Source organism: Amphiprion ocellaris, chromosome 20 (genome assembly GCF_022539595.1).
Source record: "Amphiprion ocellaris isolate individual 3 ecotype Okinawa chromosome 20, ASM2253959v1, whole genome shotgun sequence".
Classification (NCBI taxonomy): Eukaryota; Metazoa; Chordata; class Actinopteri; family Pomacentridae; genus Amphiprion; species Amphiprion ocellaris.
The window spans coordinates 8,099,120-8,125,289 of NC_072785.1; the positions used below are offsets into that span (position 1 = coordinate 8,099,120).

Below are 26,170 nucleotides of genomic sequence, written 5' to 3' on the forward strand. Positions count from 1 at the left end.
TGTTCAGAATGGATAGGAACTTAACAGAGCAGATGTACTCTAGACTACACCTGAGTTTCGCTCTAGGGCAATATTTCACTGCATAATTCTACAGTGAACAAAAATAGAAACAGCCTGCAAACGTACCTATTTTCTGACTGAAAAAGGGTAGAAAGGAGTTCAGTTTAGCCAACTTTCTGAGCTGTTCAGGTGGTGACAAATTCTTGGCCTTTGAGCTTATTCACACCGACATCAGCTGAGGTTTTTAAAGGATCATTTAACTCCTTTAACCAGTGACCATTAAAGGCCACCTTAAAATGCAGCTTTATTCAAATGACACAATGCCTTGGGTGACAAGAAAAAGACGAGCATGGACAGCTGGCTGATGTACGCTGGTATGTGAGTTAGAACCACAACCAGACACTTAAATGTCTACATATAAATCAGAAAGAAATTATTTTAAATGCTCTTGATGGACATGTGATCCTGCCACTTAAAATGTCCACCAACTTCACCGAGCCATTCAGCAAAAGTTTGACAACAACCTACAAGTAGCTCAACAACCTCGTTATCTCTATGCATTGCACAGATGTTGCACTACATGATGCAAATTGTGGAAACACTCATTATTGACTTGTGATTTCTGGTCTATGACTCCACTCCCAATCTGCCCATTATCATTTCCAATACAGTGTGTACTTGGCTGCTTCACGACATCCATTCTGTTGCAGAGACACCATGTGTTCGAACATTACTTATTCCATGTTCAAAAGAATAAGAATTTAACAAAGTACTACATGCTGTGTTTAGTATATTTTGTCAAAATGTCCATCATGCCGACTTACTGTTCTAATTTAAGATAAAGGCTTTTTGTGCAGCAAAGTGTAAACTGGAGTTCATGTGGAGCAAACTAGTGACTGAACATTACTGCTGGGGCTCAATTGGTCCAGTGCAGCTAACACTTTCACAGTTCCCTTGTGCCATCATATAAATATATATCTCTCGAAATGTCACTTTTATTGGAGGACGGGGAAACACCATCAAAGGCAAGAGTGCAGGTTTACTGCTTTGTTTACCACAGTGGCAGACACAGCGAGTTCAAACAGAGATGAAAGGCATAAAAAGTCCCCAAAACCTGAGGCAAAAAAAATTTAAATTGTGACCAAAACATCAGAGATTTTATCTTTGACTTCATCTATCAGTGAAGGCAAACAGAGCAGCAGCACTTGCTCACATTTTATACTGGGTGAGCAATAACTGACAGGGAAGAGATGTGGGAAGGTGAGCTCAAAGAAGAGTAATCTTGAAAATTCAGACACATAATTCAATATACATATATGAAAAAACACATTTAGATGCAAAATCAGGTGCAAATTCAGGCAAAAATCTGCCCCAAAATTTATTTTGGAATGTTTTCATTGTAGTTTCTGATGTTTTATTGCTTTTTATTTTCATTGTTGTAGTGTCACTGCTTTCTCATGTTCTGTAATGTTTTCACAATTTCACTCTTTGTGAAGCACCTTGTACGTAAACCACCATGTAAACCTGGTTTTCAAAGGCACTATAGAAATAAGTTTATTATTAGTAATATAATTGGTGTTGCTTTGCACACTATTCCCTAAGACTGCTGATGTAGAGAAAAAAACGTAATTTCATTATCTGTATATTAATCCATACCTTTAAAAACGTATTTAAAATCTTTTTCAGTTGCCAAAAGATCTCATATTTTTAAGAACCTGGTACTGTTTCACCTATTTGCCCACTCACACTTATTACTCATTACTAATTAAAGCTCACCCAGTAGGAAAACTAAAGTTGAACCTGATGGGTTGTTTTGCCCTTTTAATGAACTGAGAAGTTTAAATGTATACACATTTGCACAAAATACACTTTGGTTTGGGACTTTTTAATGCCGGTGCAAGAAGTTTTCCACTGTGTTCATTGATTCATGCAGAAAGCAGCCTTAACATTATTGAATGAAACCCATTTTCTGCAAAAAGCATTAAACTAACATTTGATCTAATGGCCGTGCACTTATGCGGTGAAATTAGTGGATTAATGGTTTTTTAATGGGGTTGATGGGGTTGAAATTTATCAAAGTAATTTGACAACGTGCTCGCTTTGTTGACTTAGAGTGCATTATCCTGAAATCATCCTCAGAGGTCAAACATTTCCTCTCACAAAAAGCTTTCGATCAAAATATGAGATAATGCAAGAAAAATAAGTATATAAATGTTTATTTCAAAACATGAGAATGACCATTTATGGTAAAATTCAATAATATGCTGATATAACTTTTTTCATAAGGGATAAATTTAAAAGTATTTCTTTAAATATCCAGTACCACAAGCTCTTCTTCAATATAGACCTAAAATATTTTTTTTCTTCTCATAGACACCATGGCATGTGAACACAACCACTTCACACCACAGCAAAGGTTGAAATGTTTAAATGTACATCAGTACCGTCAGAAAAGCCTCAAATTCAAATCAGAATCTGTGTCTATCAGTTCCGCCGGCTGCTGAAACCCCCAACACCTGTTTTAAAGCATTGAGAGACACACAAAAACTGAGTATCTCAATACAATTAGGTGACATTGCATTAGTGCTGGAGTGACTTCAGAAAACCCATTTTCCCTTCTGCCTCTGCGTGACAACAACAGGACAAAAATGCACCTTCCGCCTGCCACGAATCCTCATTCGTCAATTGCTTAAATGAATATACTTTTGATTTTGCTGGAAGAAAACATCCACAAACTGTCCATAGCCGCGGGAAGCAGCTCCCTCCAGTGGTTGACTGAGCAACTGAATAAAAGTCTCAAATACAGCCAAGTGTCTGAAGAACCTTCATCATTCCACATGATTGGTTTGAAGCATACATTTCTGTTTAAGCAAAAAGCAAAAAATTGTCCTCCTCATGCAAGAGGAAATCATTCTAAAAGTATAAATCTATTCTAATAATCAATAAAGATATGCTAAAGATGAGGTTTCACTCAGATTTGCAGAGACTGAGTAAACAGATCTTTAAATTCATGTGCATTGCAGTGCAAGATTGTTGCCAGAGTCATGATTCCCTCAGTAATGAAAATCATATTCATTCCAAACTCAATCCCCTTATACAGGAAAGGGTTGAGTTTTTAATTAAAGGGGCTCTGCAGTGATTTAGTATTGCACTTTTATAAAGTTGGGCCACTCGCAGGAAACAGATTGTAAAAAAAGATGGTAAAGCAGCAGACGCTGAAATAGCACGACTATTTGTCTCCAGTGTGAGTCAAAGCACAAAAAAAAACAAAAAAAAAAAACAGGAATGGGTTCTTCGCTTCCCAGCAGCATATTTTTAATAGACTTTCTTTGGCCTTTACAGCCTCAGTTTGTATTGCAAGCTTTGCTATAAAGCCCTCACTATTCATTGTAATCACTGGGTTATTTTCTCAGACTTAAAACTCCTTTCTGAGCCACAGAACCCGTTATGCACCTGCCTCCTCGGCTGAGTGAGCTGACCCCTGTGTAAAATTTGTTCCTCATTTCAGATTAGAAAGAAGAAAAGTAAAAAAATGCACTTTTTTAAACCCCCTGTCTTGCCTATAATGACACTAATACAAGGTAACAATATGGAAAAAGACAATTTGAGTGGCACAATACTAAACCAACCTCGGCAGCTGTGGGGTGGAAATGAGTATCAGGGTCAAACTGCTTGAATCCATTTCACCACTAATAGTATAACAAACATTGTCCATTATCATGAATTTTCAAAAAACAGCCCTATCACGTCCTGTCTTTGCATCGTTTTTAAGGTAGAAATCATCAAATCACAAAAGAAAATTAGCATCTCAAAGCATCTGTGTGGGAATTGCAAGACACCTTTTAAAGTTTGACACAGAGAAGGGTGGGATTTTGCTATAAAAATATCCAAAAATGTATTTTTGACACATTTGGGCATATAACAATAGCAGGACGTTACACACAGGAATACAACACACATAAAGCTTGGTTCAATTTTATGTGGATTTTTAAATATTTGTGATTGTTTTAGGTCTGTGCCACTCTTTCCTCACAGTTTCTTCCGTTCTTATTCACATTTTTGGGAAATTATTACATGAATTATTTGAAACAGATTTTTTTGCAGCTATTGCAGCTCCCGTTGCATATGCATTTTTATTTAATTTTTACACTGGGCTAACTGTGATTTTTCTGTGCTCTTGTCACTGATGTCCATATGTGCTTGAAGGCCTCTTCAGCCACAACTTTATTTGTTGTGGTTCACGGTTCCTCCTCTTGGTTTCCATAATAAGCACTATGGTTTTAGGGAATTCGTCTGATCTGGTATGTTGAGATATCGTTGATAATTCATTTAAATATTACATTGCTCGTTTATGACTGCATGGATGATGTTTTATCAGCACACAGGTTGCAGTTAATTTTTTTTAGTTGTCATTTTAAGCAAGTGTGAAAATTATTAGGTTGCAGTAAGTAACGATGTGAGTAAACATATACTGTAAATCTTCCCACAAACTTAACCCATGACGACAAAGCCATCTTCCCGCGGCTATGCAAGTAACACCTCATCAGTCCCTCTGGATTCCTTCAGAGAGCTAATCAAGTCCCGCTGCTTACACTTGATTGGTTGGTTTTTGTCCTCTCCAAAGCGTTCAGAGCGCGTGATAGGTTAGCCTTCTGTCTGTCCAGGCTGGAAGTGTTCCGTGACTGGACAGTTCCAGCACCCTGTTGGTTGACTTGACTTCGCTCCAAACTAGTGGAAGTGCGTGATTGGACAGTCCTCTCCCCCATCAGAGTGTTAACAGAGCGCAACTGGTTGGCTCTTCCTCTGTCCAAACTGTTCACTGTGTTTAACTGGCTGCTTCTCGCTGGGTCCGCAGTCCCGGGGACACCTGATTGGTTAGCCCTCCCTGTCTGCTGATTGTTCAGGGTTTGCAGCTGGCTGGTCCTGTCTCTCTCAGGAAGTTTGGGCTGAGCGGAGCTGCTTCTGTCTGTGTTAACAGTTTGTATCCTCTGTCTGTCCCTTTCCCTTTCCAGACTGGTGTCCCTGCGTACCAGTCCACTCCTCTCCCTCTCCAGGCTGCTCTGGATCTCAGCCCTCCGAGCCAGAGCCTCCCTCAGCTGGGTGCGGAATGTCTCGATCCTCCCCTGCAGCTCCTGGAGCTCCCCTTCCCACAGGCTGGTCTGGGCAGCCCTGCTCCCCAGCGGAGTGAGCACCAAACCGGTGGAGGCCAGAGTCGAGACGGGACCCCCGTTGGCGTGGAGGCTGATCTGCGGGGGAGAGATAAACCCCCCCAGGTTGCCCAGCCCCAAACCTCCGAGGCCGAGGCCAGGACGGCCGACCATGCCGGGCCGGCCGCGAACCGACGCGGTGTGTGTGCGCAGGCGGTAGCTGTGAAGCGTTTCCAGGTCAAAGTGGACACGTTTCTCCTTATGTTCATGGGACGGCGAGGAGTTGTCGGTGTCACCAGCTGTAGTGGAAGCAGGGAGGGAAGTGGGAGGAGACGGAGGAGGAGGGTGATGCTGCTTCCTGTGAAGGGTGCAGTTCTCTGAGATACAAGAGGAGGGGCTAGTGAAAGAGAGGAAGATCACAGCAAAGGGCATATATCCAGTGAGATACACTGTGCAGCAGTACAAGGATACATTTTCCTATAATATAGAAGTAGGATAATTGCATTCAAAATCACGTTGGATCTTGTCTTGATAAGAATTTTTATCTGTTTGAGTTATTCTTAACTAAATACAAGGTTCATGTTGGTTCATGAATCCATTATGGGACTGACACTGCAAAAAAAAAAACTCCAACAATTAATTTTGTTATCAAGCCATAAAAGCGAAACAATCTGCCAGAGTAGCGAGACCATTTCAACCTGTTTCTAATACAGATTGATTTGTTTAAAAGAAATAATGTGACATTTTGGGAAATATGCCTATTTGCTGTCTTGCAGGGAGTTGGATGAGAGGATTGATAAGACACTCTATGGTACATATGAAGCTGTCAGCAGCTGCCAAGTGCAGATTAAACAAGATATAAAAGCTTTAATTAGTGAGCTTTAGAGGTGCTGGTAAGCAGATTTTGTTGCATTTGGACAGCGCTGGGCTATTTCTCCCATTTTCCACTCTTTATGTTCTGCTAAGCTAGCTGTCTGCAGCTTTATTTAACTGTGCAGACGTGTGGTATTTAAAGCAAGAAAGCGGATAAGGAGTGCTTTCCAAAATGTCACATGCATCTCAAGTAATGTTGATAAATTAGCTGTTGTTTTTAAAAAGATGAATGGATTTTTGCACTTAAATGACATTTGAGTTCACAAATATCTCGAATGAAATGAAATAACATGCATTAAACTGAATATTGAATGCCAAAACACAGGAGGAAAAGGGGCAACCAAGTATGAAATCCTTCAGCCAGTGACTGCATTACTTTTGGTCGAGGCCAGTCATCTCCTTTCCAACATCTTCATACGTGGTGTGGAGGGCTCTGTGGATTTTCTGCAAGTAAAAAAGATGATTAGCAATGTGCAATTTGTTATGACTTCATCAGAGGAGGAAATGAATCAGGAGACATGAATTTCTCAGAGTTGTTATTCTATCTAGTTGCATAGAACATCTGTGACAGCTATTCCTCACAAATCCTGCTGTAGTGCTCTTTTGAATAATTTAATCCAATAATTGGAATTCAGTGAGAGGCAGTTCTTCTCTGCTTACAATTTGGAGAGAAGTTAAAGTATCAGTTGCTTGAGCCCTTTTTCGATTTAAGTATCAAAGTGCTTCATTCAGTCTGAACATCTCCAAACTAAGTTAAAAGGTGTGACTATGCTTTAATTTCTGCCGAGTCTATACACATTTGAAGATTTGTGAGGGGAAAATGAGTCTTCTACTATAGATAGGGATCATCTTTAGGGACCTATGCTGACGCCATCCTTTCAAATAGCTGAGCTTGTTTTGTGATGAACGCTAGAGGCTGCCCGGGAGTGGTTGCCCTTTTAGAGAGATGTAGCAAACAAATGTGAGCAGTCTTGATATTCACACAGCTCGTTCCCATTATTCACTCAGAAATGGCCACAGGCGCCTCATTTGGTAATGGCCAGAGTTTCATAAGAAAACAAAATGTGACCTTTAAATTCCCAATTTGTGGTTCCTTTGGTGTACGTTGTCATAAACACACAAATTCTCTGCAGGATCAGATTTGTTAATTTGCTTTCGCTGAGAAACAACATCGAATATCATAAAAAAATGAAGCACATTTCTGAACTGTTTCGCAGACGGGAATGTGAATGAATGGTTACATTTAATGAGCTACATAAGATGTTTATACATGAGCTGTCTTAGAAGAGAAAAACTAAACTAATAAAGTCATAAATGCACAATGTGTGGTCATGAATCTGTAAAAAAAAAAAAGCACAGCCAATTGGAAGCTGTCATTAACTTTTTGCTTAACTTAAATAGTCCAAATTAGCCAATTAATTCATAGAGCACATTAGAACTTAATTGGGTGATTAACAAAGCAGCTGAATTGTGTTAATCAATGCAATTAGCTTAATGTTAAAATGTTTAACTGAATCTGTCCTATATAACATAGTGTATAATCCAGTTTTAGGAAGAATGTTGTCTATTTTTTGACTGTTATTATGAGTTTCTACCAGTAGAGGGAGTAGGTTATCTGCAAGAAAAGAATGAGCTCCAGGGGGTGAGGATATCTCACCAAGAGCAGCATGCTTATATGTGCAGCTGTGTCCATATGTGTACATCTTTGCATGTGCATGAACACCAAAAAGTAATGTGGAGATTACAGTGATTTTGAGCATATTTGCTGTGCTGGAGTGCATATAGCGTTAGCATGTGAGAATGTGTGCATGCATGCAGCATGCGTCCGATATGCGTGTACTCACCTGGCTGGTGTGCAGCCAGTACTGCAGTGTGTTTGTGCGCCGGAGGCGAGGGATGACGAGGTGATAGAAGGTGTGCTCACCTGCCAAGGTCAGCAAGGCTCCACCCACCCCCATGCACAGCAGCACAAACAGGCCTGAAAAATGCTGGATCCCCATCTGTAGAGTCTGAGGGGGCGGTGACAGAAAGAGAGCATGAGAGGGAGAGAAAGAGAGAAGTTGGGGGAGTGACACAGATTAGTGAAGACTTAAGCCGACAGAGAGGAAAAATACAGAGATTGATGATTTATATTTACATAATTACCATTTAGGCCACCTTTTTTGAACATGCAATTGATATTCTGCTGTTGTATGTCTGGCCTGGCTGTGTAAGCCCATAAGAGAGAAATAAAGAGAAGAGGGCAACAGTGTAAAAGACATGTTTGGGAAGAAAAGGGATGTGCAGGGAGAGGAAACAAGAGGGAGGCAAAACTGAGAGTAATGGAAAGAAACAGTAGTTAGGAGGGAAGATGGTAAAAAGAGATGATGGTTAATTGATGGTTAATTGAAGAGCAGTTTGTACCCATTTGGTTTGCCCACATCTCCCCTGACATAATGTCTATCTCATATGAGGCTTTCACCGGCCTGGAGGAAGTGGAAAAGGCAGTGGTGAGCTTTTTCCACTGCTCCCTAATCATGTTTCCTCCACCCGGCTCATTTCTGCACTACCTCTGATGGCAATTAGCCCCATGCTGACTCGACAAATTCATCAGCGACAACACTGACCTCCTTTTGCTCCCAATCCAGAGGGCAAGTTCGCACTAACGCCTACATTGTTCCCGAGGAGAGCCCACTCTCCAGGCTTCAAATGGGATGAATAGTAATAACTTCTTGATGCAGGGTGAAGTTAAGGTTTCCATCTCATTGGAAAAAACCTGTGACTGAGTAATTGCGGTTGTTGCTATAATATGACTCAACTTTGAAGTGGGATTTAAAAGGGTTGGCCAAAGGGAGCTAAGAAGCTCCTCTATTCACAAACACATGATATAGATACAGACAGTGTGCTCTGTCTAGAGATTCCCTGTACTTTAAAAAGCGTGAACGGAAAAAGGGAGGGTGAGAACTCGGAGTACTCCTCTGTAGCACAAGACACAAATAAGTAAGGACACTCAGACAGTACGTGCCTGTAACTCTGGTTAAGGTTAGTAAAGAGGAATGGGTTTAAGTGATTGTATGTCTTTGTCTGTGTGTGTATGTGAAAATGTCTGTCAGTGTATGTGTGCTTAGCTGGCAGGCAATCTTGTCTGCGTCCCAAAAGGAGACTCATTTATAGAAGTACAGCAGCAGCAAGGCTTTGCTTTACACACAATACACGTACGCCGTACATGAGCGCACACACCCACCGATGTCTTACCTCGGTGACTGCAAAGACTCTCTTCCCACAGGGTACAACCTTATACCATTTGTCATGTAGCATGTCCATGAAGCCATCTGACTTGTAGCGACTCACGAACTCTGACACATTGCGGGTTAGAGGGGAGCCCTGGGGAAGACCTATACCGTAACCTGGAAGAGCAGACAGACACAGATGTAAATACAGAGAAAAATGACACGGTGTGATCAGAATAAACGATGTACCCTGGCAGAATACAATGTGTACACAGTGCAAAAACATTCTCCTGGGTTTTTCCTGGATTGTGTAAAGAGATGAAGTGCAAAACCGGTGGGAAGAGAACACATAGTGGATAAAGTTCCGGTATTAAGATAGGGATTTGTGATTATCGGTATCCTAATATTTATCAGCCAGTTATTGAAAAATTAAGTGCACTGTTTTGGTCCTGGGCTGCACAGTGGTGTAGTGGTTAGCACTTTCTCCTTGCAGCGAGAAGATCCCTGGTTCGCGTCCCGGCTTTCCCGGGATCTTTCTGCATGGAGTTTCCATGTTCTCCCTGTGCATGCGTGGGTTTTCTCCGGGTACTCCGGCTTCCTCCCACAGTCCAAAAATATGCTGAGGTTAACTGATCATTCTAAATTGCCCGTAGGTGTGAATGTGAGAGTGATTGTTTGTCTCTGTATGTAGCCCTGCGACAGGTGTCCCCTGCCTTCACCCGAGTCAGCTGGGATAGGCTCCAGCCGCCGCCCACAAAAGCTCTATCCTACCTACCCACAGCCTTACACAGCACCACATCTTTGTCAGGCCTGTGGCTGACACTATCTGGAGTAGTGTAATATCTTTCTCAAGTAAGATTAGCTTTAGCAATGTGCACTAACTGACAGATCTGTCTCTTCAGCAGAGACACAATCTGCAGAAACTGACCAAGAAACCCAAGCAATCTGGAAATTAGCTACTTTCCCACTGGCTAAGACTATGCTAATGGCTAGTTACCAAGTTACGAGGCAGCAACAGATTACCCCAAACTATGAAATGTTTATCAGTTCCAAGTATTGATTATCAGTTTATCTTGATTTCCAATAATCGGCTTCAGAATCAGCCATGAAAAACCCACATTGGCCAGTCCCTAATTGAGATGCCTGTTGCGTCCCTTGTTAGCATCTGAGAAGCTTCTCACTACAAAAGCATATGAAAATCTATCAGAGGACCATGATCCACAAATGTTAGCAAGCAGCCTTTCTTGACCTGCAAAGGTTGTAGAGCAGTAGACAAATTACAGATGAACCTCTGGGATCAGAAATGTCAAAATCAATGGAGATGTCAAACTATGTGAGAGGCCGAAAAAAAGTTCAGGCCTCCAGGTCTTGTGCAGCATCACAAGATCATGAGGCTTGGTCTCCACTATGAAATTGCAAAATGTCATATCTCATACTCATTTCCTTTCCCAATGCCTCCTCTGCCAGATCAGGCCATTTTTAGGCTCATATCAAATAGTCTGATCCCAGCTAGAGTGGAGTCTACTCTGACTTCACCCTCTAGACTCCCCTTGGTGGATAAGATGCAAATATGCTCATATTTTACCTGACTGTGCTTCTTATGCACAGTGATATTCCCTTCAGCTGCAGTCACATGGCAGAGCTCAGCCTGTGGTGATGTATTACTGTACTGTAGATCACTTATATGTAAATGAAAATTTTATTTGCAAGAATTTGATCCAGCATCACCTTGTGAACCTTTAGTCTGCTGTGGGGAATAACTCATGACTCATGATTAAGAAGTAGAAATGTCAGAGTCAAGATTTTTTTTCCTATGTTATCATGCCTCTATAAAGGAGAGTTTTATTAGTCATTTCTCACCTGTACACCTTATTACCATCTATTGAGTCTGTAAATTTCGGCTTTTGGGTTCTTATTCTTTGGTTTCTTTAATATTTTAATTTCATTAGACTTCAATCAATTTCAGTCAGTGTTCTCAGTCAGGAAATCCTGAAACTTGCTTGAAGTAATTCCAAGAACACTGCAGGCACATTATGATTTATGGCGCACAGTTGATAATTTTCGTTTTATAGACTGTAATCTCTACAATTGTTTTTATCTGGGGCCTCCCAATCTTTCCTTGGAAGTTTCCAAGGTTCTTCCACCGCAGCCCTCCCCTCATACTCCTTGTTGCTGTAGTCTACTTTGCCTCCATAACTACAGTCGCTCCCTTCTTCAGCTCGGTTAAACCAATCATTGCTGGTTGATGTAATACCCATCGCTACTGGTGCGCCAGAGAGTGTTTAAATCTACACCATAGTATGAAATACAGAGAGATTTATCTGGTGCTGTTAGGATTAATCAGCATTATGTGAACTCATTTGGCGAGGGCTATCATTTGGCGCTCTAGCTTTTTAAGTCCCATATGGTCAAAATCCATTTTTATTGCGCATTTTATGTCTTCAAAACTTGGAGGTGTAAAACAAAATCTGTGAGAATAGGAAGACGCCCACTACTGCCATTCCTCAAGATCCGCTCAACTAGATAGCCCCCAAGCTTTTCAGACCATTAAGAATTTAATCCAATTGGAAACCAATAGTCGTCAAACTGAGAAATTGCATAAACTTGCCTGCTCATGCCTGCTGCTTCTGATGTGAACTATACAGACTGAGCAGCTGTCTCACAATCTGCCTAGTTTATTTACTTACTAGAGTTACTTCTGTTAACTTAAACGACTAAGCCACAAGCAAAACCCAGCAAATGTTCTGCGTCTAGCTGCAAGAGTGAACACAAGTCTTAATGCACTTCAGTATCTGAGAAACGGAAGATCCAGGTGATTATTTTTATGACTGATAGCAATGCCACCAAAACAATAGGAGAATCCTCAGTTTTAGCACGCTGTGTTTCCAGTGTGGCTACTGTGTCAATGTTCTGTGAAAACTGTAAAGCAGAGGGACATTCAGAGATGGTAGAAATTTTAAGACTGATTTGAGCTCAATAAACAAGGATTGGGTGAGTTGACTGTGTTTTCATATCACCTGTTGGGCTTCAGTGGAACCGAAACTCAGCTGTCGTCTACATCTATTTACTTCTCTCCTGCTCTCTGGGCTCACATAAACGGTATTTTAACACAGCCAAATTCACAATAAGCAATTCTCATTTCCATATTTTTCTGTTTTTGTGTCAGACAATGGAATGAGTATGAAATAGTAACTCATTTGCAGCCCATTAAGACTACATGCTGCCCAGCAGTAACTTCTGAGCAATTTTCAAGCTGCTGCTCGGCCTCACTAAACTGCTGATTTTATAATCGCAATGTTGTATGACAAACTCACCATGCACACGAGTTAAAAACATCATCTGTTAAGAATTCTGCTATATCTCCATGAAAAATGATCATTCAGAGAGAAGGTGAGAAGTGACAGACAGTCCTTCACGTCTGTCAGCTACCATTGTTGTTAATGGTTTTGTCTGTACTGTCGTCACATCACAGATGCAGAGTCTTCTTCCTGAAGGCCAGGGATGGCTGTAGCTAATTTTCATTTAAAGCTACAGACACTGTTAACAGCAGGGCTAAAACCAGAGATTATCCAGTCATGGTAAAATTAACCATCTTTTAATTTTTTTTAGCTAAAAAAATAAAAAAAAAAACAAACAAAAAAAAACATTCTGGGCTGATGTGAGACTTTCATGAATTTTCTGAAAAAGGGCACAGAGTGAGACCTTTAAGAGCTATGTGGTGCTGGATACTAGCTTAGCCATTAACTTGTACGTGTTTCATTCGATGTAGCGGTGCTTTTGTGATACATACTTTGAAGTAAATACCATTCTTCTCCAGCTGTGGCATCTGTTTGTCACATTTTTAGATAAAAAAAAGCACCCACACAGCATCAAAAATAATTAGACCTCCTACCTCGCACCTACCCTGACCTAATCGCCAGAGCCGTCAGCTGCAAAACACTTATCATGACGCAGATCATCCACTCCATGCTCACTCCACAGATTCCCTCTGGTTACAAATACGAGACCTAGTTTTGCAGAAAGGCCAAACAAAGGCCAGTTTCCCTGCATGTGCACGGAAACTCGATAGCATGCTGATATTATAGCCCTTTAGTGGATCTTGTTCCCCTGGCGATAGTGTTACTTTGAAATTGTGCAGGTGTTTTCCCTGACAGCATTGGTAACTAGTTTCACAGCACTCACTGCAAGGTAGAAAACAGTCTTGAAATTAATACACTTTAGTAATTATTTTTTAAAAATACAATTCATTGTTTTTTATAGTAGATTCACTTAAAAAATTTGTAACAACAACTATGACTCTGAGGGCAACTTCTGCTCCATTACATGCTATTGACAGCCGTGCTTACTTGTTGCGATGTTTACATGCAAAGTATACAATGTGCTCGTTAAACAGTACGTGCAATTAGAGTAAAATCTCGCCTGTGTCACAGATATGGATTAAATTGTTTCACAGAATATTTTTAATTATGCAGTCAGTAATGCAAATCATTATAATTGAGCATTAAATATTAATCTGTGCTTGATTTGTGGAAATTGTTACATCACCAATTGATTGGTATTGCCTTAGACTTTCTTATTTCCCTCTAATTAAAGTTAAAACACCAGCAGAATGTGGCATAATGAGACCAGACACAGCGATAAACTACACAGCAGTTACACAGCAATGAAATTACATAACTGTAATATTTTTAATTAAGTAACAGATTTAAGTACTTTCTTCCACCACTGTTTATTGCTTTAATTTGGATAGCGGCGTGTTCATGTATCATTACTTGATAGCTTAGGAGAAATGTAACTTTGCCCTTCACAGAAAACTGCATCTGTTTTGCATTACAACCCACATTGCGCTGGTACAAAGTGAAAGAAATCTGTCCCTCAGCTTTAAATCAAAAGACCCTCCCTGAGATTTATTGCTATACAAGACCTCCTGGGGTTGTTTGTTTCATTTCATCTATGCTGCAGTCAAAGACACAGTCATGCCAACAGCCTTTCTGTGTGTATGTGGGTGTGTGTGTGCGTCGCAGACCTGGTAGTTGCTTGTCAGCGTGTGTGTGTGTGTGTGTGTGTGTGTGTGTGTGTGTGTGTGTGTGTGTGTGTTATGGGGCTGTCAAGGTGTGTGATTCTGATGGGGTTTGTGGACAGAAACAGAGAATAGCGAAGGTTCACGTAACTGTCACACTCTGCTTCCTACATGACAAAGACTGTCTAAGCTTCCCTTCCTTTGCTCTTACCCTCCTTTACCCTCCCTACTCTGCTCATTTTCCTCCTGTTTCTTTTCTTCTCCCACGTCATCCTTCCTCCTTCCCTGTCCGAGGTCATTTCTCTCCCACCATTGCCGCTAGTCTCTGCCTCTCTGTTAGCGCACCCCTTATCTCTGTCATCCCTTCACTTTTGTTCAATTTCTGCTTCACTCCATTCTTCTCTTTATCTCTCGGCTCCTCTCCTGAGTCCACTGCTTTGTTTCTGTACGACTCCCTCCTCTTTCTTTCATTTTTTTTCTTCCCCAGCACACAGACAGCATTTTCCTGTCATCAGCCGATCTCCATTTCTTTAGAGCACTCAGTCAAATAGTGAAATACAAGTGGGCAGCCTCTTGTCATTTGTTTTGATTCTTTCCCCCCAGACATTCGCATATTCCATCACAAGACTCAAGTCCCGGAGCTGTCATTCAAATCCCCCACACACCTACTGGCTCACAGACACACCGGTGTACATCATTTACAGGTTTTCTAAGATTTTATTTTGAAAACACACATGAAGCATGCTACTGTCTCTCGTAACTTCCAAATCTTCGAAGTTGCATGTTGTCTTTGGTTCAAAGCAACGTTAGTTCTAAAAAAAAAATCATTTAATAATCAAAAACAAACACAAAACAACATTTGGTCTGTTTTTTTTGGTTTCTATTAATGATGTTACATTTTTTGTAAATCGAGTCTTATTTTTGTTCTTTGATCAACTGTGATTGGAAAAGTAAAACAAATAATTTACTGTGTGCAGATGGATTTTTTCAGGACTTGGTGTATTTATAGTTTAGACCTCAAATCTGAAGGTAACAGTACTCACCAATGCATGTATGTATTAACTCTTTCATGCTGGCTAATTGTTGAATGTATTTCTAGCTTAGTGTACAACATCACCTGTTATAAACAGATTATAATTCTCCTTTAGGTCCCGCAAAACTTGAAATCTCTAAACATATTTCTCTTTTACAGTTATAAATGAGAAACAATAGTTATTATTTAAAATGAGTAAAACAGCTACAGACTCAGGTGAGTTGCTTCATCTTATTTTGAAAACACACACTAAACATGCATATTAAATATCCCAGGATCTCTGATAACTTTAAAATCTTTGACCCTTTGCCTATTGTCTTTGGTCCAAAGCACTGCTAGTCCTAAATAAAATCATTTCATAATCAAAGACAAACACAAAACAACATTTGTTTGCTTTTTTGGATGCATGTTAGTGAAGTTTAGCATTTTGCACATCGTCTTATTTTTGTTCTTCTATTAACAAATAATTTACTGTATGCAGGAGGCTTTTTTCCCTCGACTTAGTTGGTCTTTTCAGTTCAAATGTAACAAATGATTCTGAGATAGTAAAGGTTATATGCTATGTATCATGGGTGGATGGTATGACCTAAAATCTGAATGAAGATAAATGAACAGGTTGATAGCAGTGTACATTGATGCATGCATGTACTAATGTTTTCATGATGGGTAATATTTGAATGTATTTCTAGTTCAGTTTACAATATGACCTGTTGTAAAAAGGCGATAGGTTAACTGGCAGACTGAAAATCTCTTTAAAGTCCCACAAAACGTGGTGCGAAATCTCTGTAAATATTCTATTTTTAATGGGAATACATTAGCAACAAATGATAATATCCAAATAAGCAACGATCAAAGCTTAAATCTGGAAAAATAACATCCCTTAGTTAACATTTATTATGACTTGAACAGTCACAAACAGGTTATCTGCTAATGTGGTTTGATCAGATATGATTGACAGTAGCATCTCTTCCATGCAGCCCAGCAACTGTTAACCCTTACAAAACATCTCATCCAAATAGGGATATGATTCTGATTTGTGCATGGTTGTGCAAATTGGTTGCAAATGAAAGAAAAAAAATCATTATAAAGTATCTTAATAACATCTCGGGCAGCTTCAGTGCACCTTGGGATTGATTCTAGAAGTCTTTGGAGCTCTACTGACTGCATGGATCCCCTTCCTTCTGCAGAATATTCCCTCATTTTGTCCAAAATCTCACCATGGCATGGGATTCACATCATTTTTACACTCAATAAACCATTTAGTGACCCCTCATGCCCTGCAGATGAGGGCATCCAGGAAGATCCCGCTCCCATCCGGACAGAAATGTGTTGCCACAGGATAAAGGTGATCCCCAGAGCGACTTCGTATTGATTTGCAGTCACCTTCCCCCTCTAAGGGGACAAGGGGATCCAAATCATGGAAGCAATGTGCCCTCAGCAGCAGAACATATCCAACGGATCCCTTCACTTTAGGGGTGAAAGGTTTGAGATTTTCCTTTAATTCATCACCGATCTGTATGTGACCTTCATGTGGCATTGACATTCATCTTTCCTGCAGCAAGTGACCTCTTCAAACCAGGAAAAAACAACACAGAAAGAACATTTGGAGATGAAACAACCGGGACACAACAGAAAATGTTGTGTTAGGCAAAGAGTTTAAACATTATCGGTTGTTGTAGCTGCTGTTAGTTTACACAGACATTTAAGTGATGAATAATACTCTTTGATTTTTAATGATGTCTCATGTAATATGAATTAATTTAGGCCGGTTTAAATTAATTTAGAGACTCCTGGTTATTAGCACAGTTGGTTTAACATCCAGCTGTAGTTTGTACGTTTTTGTGCTATTTTAAGTATAGGGCTGCAATTGATTATTATTTTTATTATTATTTTTCAGTGCATCTCTAAGATGTAAAGAAACTGTGAACAATGTCTATTTCATTTATTCAAAGGTGATGTTTTATTCTGCATTTTCTGTGCAGCCCACAGTTCAAACCCCATAACATGCAGTTTACCATCACATAAGGCAGGAAATGCGGCAAATCCTCACAAGAACGACGCTTTAACTAGCATTTTTTGCCTTAAATAGCTTTAAATTAATAATTATTTGTCAAAATAGTCGCTGATTTCTGCCAATCAGCTAATCTTTTCATCTCTTTAGAATTTCGCTTTTGCATCCTGTATGAAGAGGCATAGGTTTTTCTTGGTAAATGACGCTATCTTGCTTTGGAATTTTACACTCTCATACCCACATTTCCTCACACACACACACACACACACACACACACACACACACACACACACACACACACACACACACACACACACACACACACACACACACAAAAGAGGACAAAGGCGTTCGTACGTCACTCCTGCCAGACGTGAGCCGCCCGACCGACAAGTCTCACCCCGGCAACAGAAATCTTCTGCCGGCCTCATTTCGATCTCCTGTCCTGCTTCACTGAGCTCGTGTGGACCATTTATGCACACGGGGACACGCACACATACAAAACGAGCGGCGAGCGGCGGCGTGTTCAGTGGCAATATTATTAATGGGGTGTGTCTGGGCTGTCGTAAACATCTCCCAACAGCACTCAGTGAAAACAGACGCACAGTGACACCCCTGCATCTCTCTCCACTTAAGCAGCCTGTAGATTTGAGCTGAGCACCTCCGCCTGCAGCGACTCCACGGTCCCCGATTCCTCCTGTATCTCCTGACCACAAACTGCTCTATAAATCCTGCCTGCATCCTCACACCGGCCGAATAACACTTCCTTCTCTCCTCCATCTTTTTTCTTCCCCCCCCTCCTCCCTCCTTTTCTTTCCCCTCCCTCACTCCATCTTCTCTGGGTGAAGGTTTGTCTTGATTAGGGGGACTCTGTTGGCTGGCTCTTTTATCACTCGCTGTGCAGAAAGGCGCAAACTGGCAGTGGGCAAATGAAAGCCCTCTATCTCCTTCTTATGCTCAACTCCCACCCCGCTCACCTCCTTCACCGGCCCTCGCTTTCTCCACCTTTGTTGTTCTTTCTCTTACTTTTTCATCTCATATTCTGCCCTCTGTTTTTTCCCCTCCTCCTCCTCCTCATGTACTTTTCCCTCTCTCACATTTCCTGTCTGGGCCATTTCCTGCTCTTTCTTTCTATACGGTCCAGCCTTATTGAGTTATTCACTCCCATCCCACTCTTCCTCGTGCAGACTGTGGGGGTGAATAGCTACTGAAGCCGGCGTGGATTCAGCACCTGACTTTTCATGTAGACAATAAATCAAGTAGTCATCAAACTGACCGACTCTACATACCAATGAGACCTGCTATCTCATCTTCACCATCATTAGTAACACCACGGCAGTTTCTCCTGCCTCATTTTGTCTTCTGCAGTGAAGAAAGCAGCAGATAATCTCCAGTGAACACGGGTTGCACAGCAAGTGGGGAACGTGGGAGTGGGGTCTTTCAGAGGCTACACTTTGATTGACAGAGAAATGCTATCAAAGTTACGGTTTGGTCCCGAGTGGTGTTCTTACTAGCATTTATTTACTGTTTGTATATTTGTTTGTGTGCCTGTATCCGTGGAGAAAAAGAAAAAGGCTGAGCTGAAACAAATAAAGCTCTAAACATGCACATAAATGTACATTGCCTTGCAGACGTGAGCACGCATGCTCATTCGATCCCTGTAAAAAAAAACAAAAAAAAAAAAAACAACAACCTTGCAGTGACTAAGCTGAGTCAGGTTAGAGGTTAAATGTTTGATATAGCCAATAAATGTGTTCTGCCAGCAGAAATTTTATTTCAAAGTCACCTTCAGAAGGCGTATATGTGCAGATGACATGTGACTAGAATACTGTAAAACTTGCAATAATGGCTGGAACCTTTTATTTACCTCCTCAGTGAGAGGGAGAACCAGACTTTTATTAGAGCCGGGACATAATTTCTTTTGGCAGGTCGTCAGCAGCCTTTAGTTCTAAAAGTGACATAATTTACTCCTGTATGTGTGAATGCTTATCACTGCAACAGTACTGCAACTGCTGCTGCTTGTACTTTTGCATGTATATAGGGCTACAACAAGCACTCACAGCAATCAATTACTACATCAAAACAGTATTTATTATTGGAAATCTATCATTAGCTGTGGAACACAATGTAACTGGTTTTGTAACAAAGGTATCCAAACCTCGAAACAGAAAGAAATAAGACCTCATTCACTTACTGACAAACAGAAGAAATGCTGTTTGCTGTAGCCATTAACTTAGAAAATATAGTAGCTAACATTTTCAACTTGTTTCTATAAACAGCCTGCAGTTCACTTGAATACTCTCAGACTTTCTGTCATGGATTTTGAATTTGGCCACAGCAGAGTCACTAATGTTTTTTTTTTTACATAATCTTGTCAGAAAAAAATTGTTTGTTTTTGGAAAATTTCCAACGATACAAGTAAAACAAAGTGATTTTGATGACATATCATGATTTTAAGCCTAGACTGGGTTGATTTTCCCTGACAGAACCGGAAGTCGCACATGATTTGTTTGAGGACTGTCCGGAAGTTTCAAAACAGACAAATTATTCTGTTTTTACAGTTTCTGAGTCTGACAAATAGTGTATTTTTGGCGAATTTTGAAATATAACACATCTTTCAAACCATCTGTCAAGCCACATTTTTACTATGAGTGAAACTACTTATATCCAACAGTCTGTAGCTCTGTAGATGATTCGCTTGATTTAATATCATTTTATCTCATGGCAGTAAATGTTGAGCATGAAACTCAATTGAAGACAATATTTCAGAGCTTTTAACAATGTAGTATTTAAAGGTTTTTCAATGGCTTTTAGCTGAGTAGCACACATACTGAAGTTACAGGTGTAGGAGAAGAAAGTTGACGAGAATGAAGTGAAACAATCTAAAATTCAACTTGCACGTCTTCCATGCATGCCGAGCAACAACCTTAGGCCAGAAAAACTTCCTCACTCTGAAAATCTAAAAGTCAAACGAGCAAAACCGTAGCGCAAACACACTCTCACATGCATGAGTCCACAAATTCATGGAGAATGAGGAGCTGAATACAATTACCCCCTGTGTGGGTCATTAACAGTTTTCTGACTGGCGGTGGATTTGTTTATATGCTTTATAACTGTGTTGCAGTTAGTCGGACCTGAGAGCATCGAGTCCAAAATGTTCCGATTGGGCAGCGCTGTTAATAATAGATGATGGAGTAAGTTTTACCCTGCAGCAGTATAAGCTCATGTAGTGGATCACGGTAACTACAGCATTTGATCTCAATCTGTGAAGGAGTATCTGCACGGTATAATCTCAATGTTTCTTTAAATATACACTATATTGCCAAAAGTATTCACTCACCTGCTTTGACTGGCATATGAACGTAAGTGACATCCCATTCCTAATCCATAGGGTTCAATATGACGTCAGTCCACCCTTTGCAGCTATAACAGCTTCAACTCTTCTGGGAAGGCTGTCCACAAGGTTTAGGAGTGTGTTTATGGGAATTTTTGACCATTCTTCCAGAAGCACATTTGTGAGGTCACACACTGATGTTGGACCAGAAGGCCTGGCTCTCAGTCTCTGCTCTAATTCATCCCAAAGGTGTTCTATGGGGTTGAGGTCAGGACTCTGTGCAGGCCAGTCAAGTTCATCCACACCAGACTCTGTCATCCATGTCTTTATGGACCTTGCTTTGTGCACTGGTGCACAGTCATGTTGGAAGAGGAAGGACCAGCTCCAAACTGTTCCCACAAAGTTGGGAGCATGGAATTGTCCAAAATGTCTTGGTATGCTGAAGCATTCAGAGTTCCTTTCACTGGACCTAAGGGGCCAAGCCCAGCTCCTGAAAAACAACCCCACACCATAATCCCCCCTCCACCAAACTTTACACTTGGCACAATGCAGTCCGACAAGTATGGTTCTCCTGGTAACCTCCAAACCCAGACTCGTCCATCAGATTGCAAGATGGAGAAGCGTGATTTGTCACTCCAGAGAAGGCATCTCCACTGCTCTAGAGTTCAGTGGCGGCGTGCTTTACACCACTGCATCCCACGCTTTGCATTGCACTTGGTGATGTATGGCTTGGATGCAGCTGCTCGGCCATGGAAACCCATTCCATGAAGCTCTCTGCTGAAGCACTGTTCTTGAGCTAATCTGAAGGCCACATAAAGTTTGAAGGTCTGTAGTGATTGACTCTGCAGAAAGTTGGCCACCTCTTGGCACTATACGCCTCAGCATCCGCTGACCCCACTCCATCAGTTTACGTGGCCTACCACTTGGTGGCTGAGTTGCTGTCGTTCCCACACACTTCCACTTTCCTATAATACAGCTGACAGTTGACTGTGGAATATTTAGGAGCGAGGAAATGTCACGACTGGATTTGTTGCACAGGTGGCATCCTATCACAGTTCCATGCTGGAATTCACTGAGCTCCTGAGAGCGACCCATTCTTTCACAAATGTTTGTAAAAGCAGTCTGCATGCCTAGGTGCTTGATTTTATACACCTGTGGCCATGGAAGTGATTGGAACACCTGATTCTGATTATTTGGATGGGTGAGCCAATACTTTTGGCAATATAGTGTATATACATATATATCAATGTGTGTGCTTCAATGTGAATGCAGACAGAATGTGTTCTTATATGCCAGTATGTTTGTATTTATGGGTACACAGCTGCATGCACAAGCGTGAATGTGAAAGAGCCACTTCTAGTGTGTGTGAGTGTGTTCTTCATCATAATTATAGGGGATAAATCTTCTCATAGAGTCACATTACAGGGCCTCACCTGCCCATTGGGAACAAAAAAAAAGCAGGTTCCCACAAGGTCAGGTTTATTTTAGGATACGACGACTAGGTTTTAGAGTCGAGAACACAGTTATGTCAATTACGCTTAAGTACAGGTGAGGTTAAAGACATATTGGGGTTCTGGCTATAGTTAGGATGAGCGACAAGCATAGTAAGCCAGCTTTTTATAGCTGCTTTCAAAAGAGTGTAAGAGGCGAAATAAACAGAAAAAAAAACTTGAAAGCCTATTAAAAACAAAAAAATGTAAAATGATGCTACAAGATCAAGAAACATTTTAAGCTGCTTTTCAAAAAAAAAAAAAAAAAAATGCCCCACGGGAAATGAATGAAAGTCAAAGCAAAGTGTTAAAAAACAGGCACCTTCAATGGCGAACGGCTTCCCCACAGTGAGCAGCTTGCAGTCGGCGTCGATAGAGACCTCAAAGTCCAACAGGGCTTTATCCATGATGAACGCATCCAAGGTAGGAGGATCTGTCCTTCACCACCAACACACACACACACGCACACGCACACACACACACGCACACGCACACACACACACACATCACAAGATACAAAGAGAAGCATTAATTAAAGACAGCTAACCTCCACTTTCATAAAAGACTTCTAAATCAGATTTGCATTTGTTTTTTCTGCAGACCTGTTACGGGAACCCTGCATATGGAGCTGTCATCCCACTTTGTCATTTATATAGAGGATGAGATTAGCTGCATTCTAATACACTATGTAAACACATACATCATTACCTAAACCAACAGCCTCTGTGGCCGCCCGATAAGGCATTACACACACTGCAGGAGACTCCTACTCTCGCAGTATCGATCCAATTGACCCAAATTGACCCCTAATTACAAGCTGTTCCTCTGTGTTTAGCTGATGCTGCTGACAACAACTGGCAGCAGACATTTTCCAAGATTTGAAGCCCTGCACGGAGTTTCTGGATAATTTACCTTCACGCAAACACACCGATAAAGAAGATGCATACTTGTTAGCTTATGGTGATTTTGAATGGCAGACATGTATCCAAGGAAAAACAGTCTAGACTGATCAAATTACCCCAAACTTGTTGTTATTCAGGACGTTTGCAGCCAAACAAAAGGTTGACTTTACAAAGTCTTTGCTGTGCTGGCAAAGCAGGAAAGTCTGTTTTTCTCCGTCTAGACCTGTCAAATACGAGGCACAGGGAGAAGAGAGAGGATAGAGACTTCTTTTGGCACTAAAGAGGGTCGAAAGTTATCCGATGCATGGCCTCGGAATAAGAGTGGGGGAGTGCATCAAAGTGTACAGATACAACAGTGAGTTTTTAAGCCTGTGTATAGGTATGTGCTTGAGCATGCATTATTTTCCTCTGAGCCTCTACATTTGTGTGCAGCTGCATGTGTTAGCCCGTGGCGCTCTATCTCTCCAGGAGAAGGTTCAGGAGATTTTTTTTTTCCTCCTCTTCTTCTCTAAGATTTGAGAGCAGTATTGGGGTCAGTGGTTCTGCCAACACAGTATTTTATAGCCTCGCTGTCTGCACTGCTGTGACTTCCACTTCTGCTTCGCCTCGCACCCAAACAAACGCCGCCTTCATCTCCGCTGTTCTCATCCTCTTTTTCGGAACAAGCGCTTTGTATCTTCCCTCCTCCATCGCAAAGTCAGCACATGCACTATCTCTGTATCTCTGCTGGTGCTCTCTGGTGTAGGCATTGTGTCTGAGAAGTGTGTGTTTTTTACAGTATGTGGCCAGAAAACCTTGTATCCATGAGTCCGCATGCTTTTTATATGAAGTTTTTAAACACATGACACTGACCTAAAACTAAATTTCCGCTCTTATCGGCTCTCTTTTTCCTGTTGTAAACCAATTTATTCTGTCAAGATAAACTGTACGGAGTGATGAGAGGCCTCATCAGCGCTTGTTTACATAAACTCCGAGATCGCTCCTCTTCAACTCGAGATAAGTAGTAGTTAAAAAAATATGATGATCAAGGATGTAATCATGAGGACATCTACAGGTGTGAAAGTAAGCTGGAAGTCTGACACCGCTAACGTGAGGGAGGAATCTACCGTCGCTCTCATCCTGCAGATGGAGAATAATCAGACGGAGGAGCTAAATCCAGAAGACAAAACAGTTCAGGCTGCCAGCAACCAAAGGAGTGGGTTCATCCTCAAATGCTTAATTAAGACAGCTGGTACAGAAATAATGGACTTGGGAGATGTGGAGGAGTAGAGGACGTACTCGGGGAGATGATTTTTTAACATTCTCATAGTCAATTTCATATCAGGAATGATCAAAACCCAGATAAAACTGATGTAAATGCATATAAAAGTGGTGTGAACATTTGGTGATCCAAAATCTCTATTGTCCCAGATGTGTTCTCTGTTAGCAGCCTGCTAACAGTTTAGACTAAGCAGAAAAAGGCACGTTTAGTGATTCTATTTATGCCCCACAAATCTGAGGCAAACCTTCAGTACATAAACACTTCCCCCATCTTTTATAACAAGGCTCTAAACATTTATTTTCTCCACTTACTTTCCCCACTGCCTTGATTTTAAGATTTCACTTATTACTTTTAAAGCCCTTCATGGTCTGGCCCTAGATTATATATATAAATCAGAGTGATCCCCTTTACCAACCGCCTCACGTCCTCTCGCTGTTCCCAACTCAAAGACAAAAAGGCGACCAGGCGTTTGCTGTTCGGCCTCCTTACTTCAGCTTCCTGAGGAAATTCAGCTCGCTACACTACAATCGCATTTGTAGTTTTTACCTCCTAACTTGAATTGCTCTATTTTCAGATTTTATTCACCCATTTGTTTTCCATATTTTATCCTTGGTGTTTTATTTATGCTTTTAAAATCATCTTCTGTTTAAAGTTTTATCCCTCTTTTTTGCCTTTGTGTCTGCCTCTTTATTCATTCATGACACAATTTTTAATGCTGGTTTTGATAAGTGCTTACAAATAAATTTTATTATCACTAATATGATTTCAGTGAACCTTAACTATCGTTTATCATCCTGAATTCCTTCTGAATTTTGCATGCACTGTTTTTGTTTCTTATAAATTCTTCATATCCCTTCAGTTTGTGTTTTTTAATGCCTGCTGTTGTATCATTTCTGTATCTTTTTAATGTATTATGTAAAGCACTTTTGACTTGCCTTTGTGAATTAAACGCGCTATAAAAATAAACTTGCCTTCCCTCCTTGCTTTCATCTGCTCACTGTCCCCATTCGACAACTCATTGAGCCATTCATCCGCAGATTTCATTACATCAGTGTGTCCCTGACCCTCACTCCTTCCTACGTTCTCATTTCAACAGAGAAAATGATTTTCCCTCATAAATTTTTTTGGGCAATTTGGTAATGAAATTTATGTAATTCATCTGCTTTTACCTCTCCTGTGTTAAAATGTGTCTGGATAAGGAGAAGCACACGCTAATGTGGGGTGTAAATACATGCAGCTCGAGCAATGAGTATTCGTGCGTATCTCTGTCAGAAGCAATTCCAAAACAGTGTCTTCTCTATAATAAGAAAACGTTGATAAATGGGTTAGACACAACATCACTGCAGGTGGAAAAAAAACTGAAAGAAGCTAAAATCAGCCCTAAAGCAGCATTCAGTTCAGCTCAACTCTTAAACTTAAAATTCAAAGCGAGTCAGTGGGATATGAGAGAAATAACACATGCAAATTCAATTTTTCCTAAATATATGGTGGTTTCTCCATTAGAATTACCCCTGATGGCAGTAAATCTGCAATGTGTGCTCTTGTTGTCAGCAGACGCAATTGTTATGCACAGTATGCAAGAGAAGTAAGTGCGCAGAACACAGACAACCAAAGATACAAGATGTAAACGTGACTAGATTCTTTAGGTCTGAACTGCATTTTAATAAAAGTAATTTTAAAAACATTTTGTGCGTGGATGTGCTTGTGGCTTACTTTAACATGTGTACGCCTTCTGGGGTGGTGGGCTGGTTGAAACGTCTCATGTAGTCGTGCATCTCCGGGAAACTCTTCTTCATGTAATCCTCGGCGCTGCTCTCCCTCACCGTCCCGAAACGGAAACCCAGGGAGGGATGGTGCAGCTGAGGGGAGGCGAGGGTGAGGATGGAGGAG

General features: G+C 40.9%; 1 protein-coding gene across 1 annotated transcript in view; it reads right to left on the bottom strand.

Moving 5' to 3' along the window:
* Positions 1-2,199: 2,199 nt before the first annotated feature.
* Positions 2,200-26,170, bottom strand: part of grin3ba (glutamate receptor, ionotropic, N-methyl-D-aspartate 3Ba) — an 83,032-nt gene continuing 59,061 nt past the window's right edge. The window contains exons 7-12 of the mRNA XM_023272154.3: positions 25,994-26,139; positions 22,440-22,555; positions 9,255-9,406; positions 7,865-8,029; positions 6,397-6,464; positions 2,200-5,544 (exon numbers count right to left, since the gene is read on the bottom strand). Of these exons, the coding sequence (XP_023127922.2) occupies positions 4,575-5,544; positions 6,397-6,464; positions 7,865-8,029; positions 9,255-9,406; positions 22,440-22,555; positions 25,994-26,139 (1,617 nt within the window). The 3' untranslated portion in view covers positions 2,200-4,574. The remainder of the gene's footprint in view (positions 5,545-6,396; positions 6,465-7,864; positions 8,030-9,254; positions 9,407-22,439; positions 22,556-25,993; positions 26,140-26,170) is intronic.